Raw genomic sequence first — 5,144 nt, 5'->3', positions numbered from 1 at the left:
AGTCTCTCATGCTTGATTCCACCTTCTGATTACCCCCCCCTTTCTTTAAAAATAAAAGTAATAGAGGAAATTTTCTAAGATGTGTGAGAAACAAAAAAGTACAAATTAAAAACAAAAAATATTACTTTAAATCCAGAGAAAATGTCAAAAATAGGATATATATTCTTCCTTTATTTGCCCTGCATATGTATGTTAAAAATTCATGTATATTAAAAATTATGCTGCGTTACTGGATATTTAGTGGAATAAATGATGTCAGAAACTTAGAAAAAAATAATACCCCATCAACTCCTTTATATGTGCTTTTCTTGTTTTCACAGCTCCCGTCACTGTTGGACATGTTATTTGATTATTAGCATTTGCTTATATTTTCTCTCCATCATAGGATTATAAGGATGTTGTTTATCACCACCCTATATTCATCGCCCAAATAGTGCCTAGAACATGTTCGATACTCAGTATGTATTCCTCAAAGGAATGAAAAATATTCTCAGTAAAAAGAGAGTCTACATTGTGCTTGGGAACAGTCTAAGTTTGAAATGGAATTTCAGATGAGAAATGGTGCTAAGGGTGCCCGAATGGGGACAAGACTACACACAAATATTGAAACTAATTTCCTGCCTCTAAAATATAAGCAGTAGTACTTATGCTAGGTTACAAATACACTTGTTCGTGTGAAATTAGTAATTTGTTTTTCTATATCCTGGTAGTTACTTCCAACCCATGGAGCCAGGGAACCTTACAGGAGTTTCAGAATTTCTTCTTCTGGGATTTTCAGAGGGACCAGAACTGCAGCCCCTCGTATTTGGGCTTTTCCTCTCCATGTACCTGATCACTGTGCTTGGAAACCTAATCATCATCCTGGCTGTCGGCTCTGACTCCCACCTCCACACCCCCATGTACTTCTTCCTCACCAACCTGTCCTTTGTAGACATTGGTTCCACCTCTACAATTATCCCCAAGATGCTGACGAACATCCAGACTCAGAGAAAAGTGATCACTTACGAAGGCTGCCTCAGCCAGATATACTTTTTTATACTTTTTGCAGGATTAGATGTCTATCTCCTGACTGTGATGGCTTATGACCGCTTTGTGGCCATCTGTCACCCCCTGCACTACACGGTCATCATGAACCACTGGCTCTGTGGACTGCTGGCTCTGGTGTCCTGGGTCATAAGCATCCTGCATTCCTTGTTAGAAAGTTTAATGGTGTTGCAGCTGTCCTTCTGTACAGAGGTGGAGATCCCCCACTTTTTCTGTGAACTCAATCAGATGATTCAACTTGCCTGTTCTAACACATTTCTTAATAACATGGTGATGTATTTTGCAATTATGCTGCTGGCTGGTGGTCCCTTTTTTGGGATCCTTTACTCTTACTATAAGATAGTTTCCTTCATATGTGGGATCTCATCAGCTCAGGGCAAGCATAAAGCATTTTCCACCTGTGCATCTCACCTCTCAGTTGTCTCCTTATTTTATTGTACAAGCCTAGGAGTGTACCTTAGCTCTGCTGCTACCCAGAGCTCCCACGCAAGTGCCGTGGCCTCGGTGATGTACACGGTGGTCACACCCATGCTGAACCCCTTCATCTACAGCCTGAGAAACAGAGACATAAAGAGGGCTCTGATGAGATTATGTGGGATGGCAGCTCTGAAAGGGTCAATTGTCCAGGGTTAAAGAAGTGCCCATGATTGCAGGACCCAAAGCCTGATCCAAATACTGAGATTCTTTGATCGAATTGTGGAAGTGTTGTATGCCTCTTCTAATTTTTCCCTAAAATTTCTAATTTTTTTTACCTCTTATACAATATATGTAATTCAAGTTAGTAAGTTTTGTGATACCCCTGATGCCCAAGAGATTTTCCTTTTGTAATTTGCCTACTCTCTATATGTTATTCCTAACCTTGGATGTGAAATATTTGGACCTTTTTGCTTATTTCAAAGGACTACATGGATCTGCTAAGAATAGTTTCTTCTCAAATAAAATATATCATACTGAGTTTTTTTTCTTTTGTTTGAGTGATTACTACTTTTACGGAAAATCTACTTTTGGCCACAACAACTATTTATATAAATTTATAACGGAGAAAAACCTGAGACCACCGTGCTTCAGTTCTGTGAACATCATTCCTTTGTATATCACTACCTTCACTGCTCTTCCTGAGAATGCAGACTTTTACATACTGGTGGTTCTAGCTGATCATGGGGATTTTTCTACACCTTAGGATCCTGTTATTACACAGCTTGTGCCTATCATGACTACCATAGTCACAAAAAAAAAAAGTGATATTGAAAGAAAGGTTTGCAAGTGGAATCTACACAACAAGACAAATAGAACAATAATTGATTGCCATAATATGGCCTTAGAATCACATTGACTTTGAGGATGATGAAGTGAAATATTACATAATACATTTATTTCTATTCAAAATATTTCTTTCTCAGACACTGCATCTACTTATTGAATTATGGAATATCAGGGTATGTTTGTAAGGAGTATTCATTAGAATGAAAGACTGTTGCATGTTTGAGGTTTTATTAAATTATTTTCTGGATTCTGGCTGTAATTTTCCAGTGCTACAAACAAATATGATTCCTTCCATTTCTCCATATGAAATGCCTCCCAGTTTCAAAATGTTGCCATAACCTCTAACAGGGCAGCAAATGAACATCAGTATCATCAATTATGTATCATCCTCATAACCACAGGATGACTCACCAGCAGGCTTGGATTCCTGTCCAGGTGTGTGATTCAGAGTCACAAGTTGTGGGCACACATGCATGTCCTTCCAACCTCTCCATGTTACCTCAAAGGGACCTCAATGGAGTCATTTTTTTAATACAGTCACGTGAGATAATGTTGAAGAATAGAGTAATCATGAATGCTACAATCAATTACTTGAAAAAGGGTCTAGAATAAAAAAAAATCAGGTTATTACAAATGCTGTCATTTCTGCCTGATTCGATTATTACATCAGTTAGCTATTGCTACATACAAACCATCCTACAATAAAATGGCCTAATGTAACATCTTTATTATCGAAGAAGTTGTAGGGTAGGGAGTTCTGATCTCTGCAGGGCTCCTCAGGAATCCGTGGTCAGGTGTGAATCTTTACATTCTGTTTCTAAGGCTCATCCGTGAGGTGTGTGGCTGTAGTGCTCTTCTGTCTTGAGCCAATTTATGTCATTTTATTCCTTTTATATATGTAGGTTAACCTTCTAGTTTAAGAGGAAAAAATGATTGTATTGAATGTGAATTGTCTTAATTTGATTCCACTATTTTAATACCTGCATATGAAACTTTGCTTCTTCACGGTTGGAAGAGAGCTCTCCCACCTTGATAGGTGTAATCAGCTACCCGTGCTCCAGATCTGACCCTGAGTCATGCACCACTAGAATTTTTAAATTCTAATTAATATATCTGAGCATTATGACCTGAAATAAATATGCAAACAACTTAAGCAAAATTGACAAATCTTTAGTTAGATCAATGAAAAAGAGTGGGGGAGAAGGTGCAAATAAAATCAGCAGCAAAAGATGATATCTGACAACCAATTCCACAGAAAGGCAAAGAATCATAGAAGACCATTATGAAAAATTTTACTCCAGCAAATTGCAAAACCTAGAAGAAACAGATGAATCCCTAAAAATGTACATACTACCATGACTAAATTAGGAACAAATAGGGGATATTAACAAACCAATAATTTGTAAGGCTACTAAATCAGTTATCAAAAATCTCTCAAAGAAGAAAAGCCCAGGACCAGAGAGCTTCACAGATGAATTCTACTACTCATTTAATGAAGAATTAATGGCAATCCTTCTCAAACCCTTCCAGAAACTTACAAAGGAGGGGACATTCTCAACCTCATTTTACAAGGCCAGCATTACCCTGATACCAAAACCAGAAAATGTCAGTACAAAAAAAAAAAAAAAAAAAAAAAAAAAAAGGAAGAAAGAAAAAAAGAAAGGAAATCACAGACCAATATCCCTGATAAACAGAGACGCAATTTTTTTTCAAAAAATAGTACCAAATTGAATCAAACATCACATTGGAGGGATTATATGCCATGATCAAGTGAGATTTATCCCAGGGATACAAGGATATTTCAGCACATACAAAACAACATATGTGATATACCACATCAATAGACTAAAATGTAACAAACAGGGGCGCCTGGGTGGCACAGCGGTTAAGCGTCTGCCTTTGGCTCAGGGCGTGATCCCGGCGTTATGGGATCGAGCCCCACATCAGGCTCTTCTGCTATGAGCCTGCTTCTTCCTCTCCCACTCCCCCTGCTTGTGTTCCCTCTCTCGCTGGCTGTCTCTATCTCTGTCGAATAAATAAATAAAAATATTTAAAAAAAAATAAAATAAAATGTAACAAACATATGATCATCTCAATACATGCAGAAAGGGTTTTGACAAAATAAAACATCCTTTCATGATTAAAAAGAAAAAAAAAACTGAAACAAAGTTGGTATAGGAGGAACATACCTCAGCATGAAAGACCATATATGACAAATCCACAATGACATCATACTCAATGGTGAAATGTTAGAAGACTTTCCCTCTCAGATCAAGAACAAGATAAGAGTGCCCACTCTCACCACTCCTATTCAACAGAATACTGCAGGACCTAGATAGATCAATCAGGCAAGATAATGAAATAAAAGGGATCCTACTTAGAAAGGAAAAAGTAAAATTGTCCTTATTTACAGATGATCTAACTAAATACAGAAAATCCTTCAGACTCAACCCTTAAGAGCACACTCACTTGATGAGCCCTGAGTCGTGTGTAAAATTGCTGAATCACTATATCGTACTGCACTATATTGTCGGTATGTTGATTTTATGTTCTGCACCAATAAAATTTAATTGAATTGAAAATTACACTTGTGGTGGACCTTTTATGGAGATGGCCCCCATTCACCACTTATCTCTGGATCCATGGACTTCACAATGCCTGCGAAGCTCCTCCCACTGAGAGGTGGAGTCTATTTATCCCCCTTTGAATCTGGGCTGAAATTCCTGTTTCATTTGCCTTGGCTAATAGTGTATGCTGAAAACGACAGTGTGCCTCAAGGGGCTTTGCTGTGTTTCTGCTTTTCTCTTGTAACCCCACCTTGTACCCATGTATACAAA

The 5,144-nt window shown here is 37.9% G+C and overlaps 1 protein-coding gene across 1 annotated transcript; it reads left to right on the top strand.

Moving 5' to 3' along the window:
• The first annotated feature begins 717 nt into the window (after positions 1-717).
• On the top strand, positions 718-1,677 carry LOC100470404 (olfactory receptor-like protein OLF4). Its single transcript, XM_002931198.2, has one exon. The coding sequence runs from the start codon at positions 724-726 to the stop codon at positions 1,675-1,677; it is 954 nt and encodes a 317-aa protein (XP_002931244.2). The 5' UTR covers positions 718-723.
• Positions 1,678-5,144: the final 3,467 nt, after the last annotated feature.

This window comes from Ailuropoda melanoleuca, unplaced genomic scaffold, assembly GCF_002007445.2.
Source record: "Ailuropoda melanoleuca isolate Jingjing unplaced genomic scaffold, ASM200744v2 unplaced-scaffold7875, whole genome shotgun sequence".
NCBI classification, from domain to species: Eukaryota; Metazoa; Chordata; class Mammalia; order Carnivora; family Ursidae; genus Ailuropoda; species Ailuropoda melanoleuca.
Note: the sequence above shows the minus strand (reverse complement) of the source record. Positions and strands in the feature narration are given on the sequence as shown.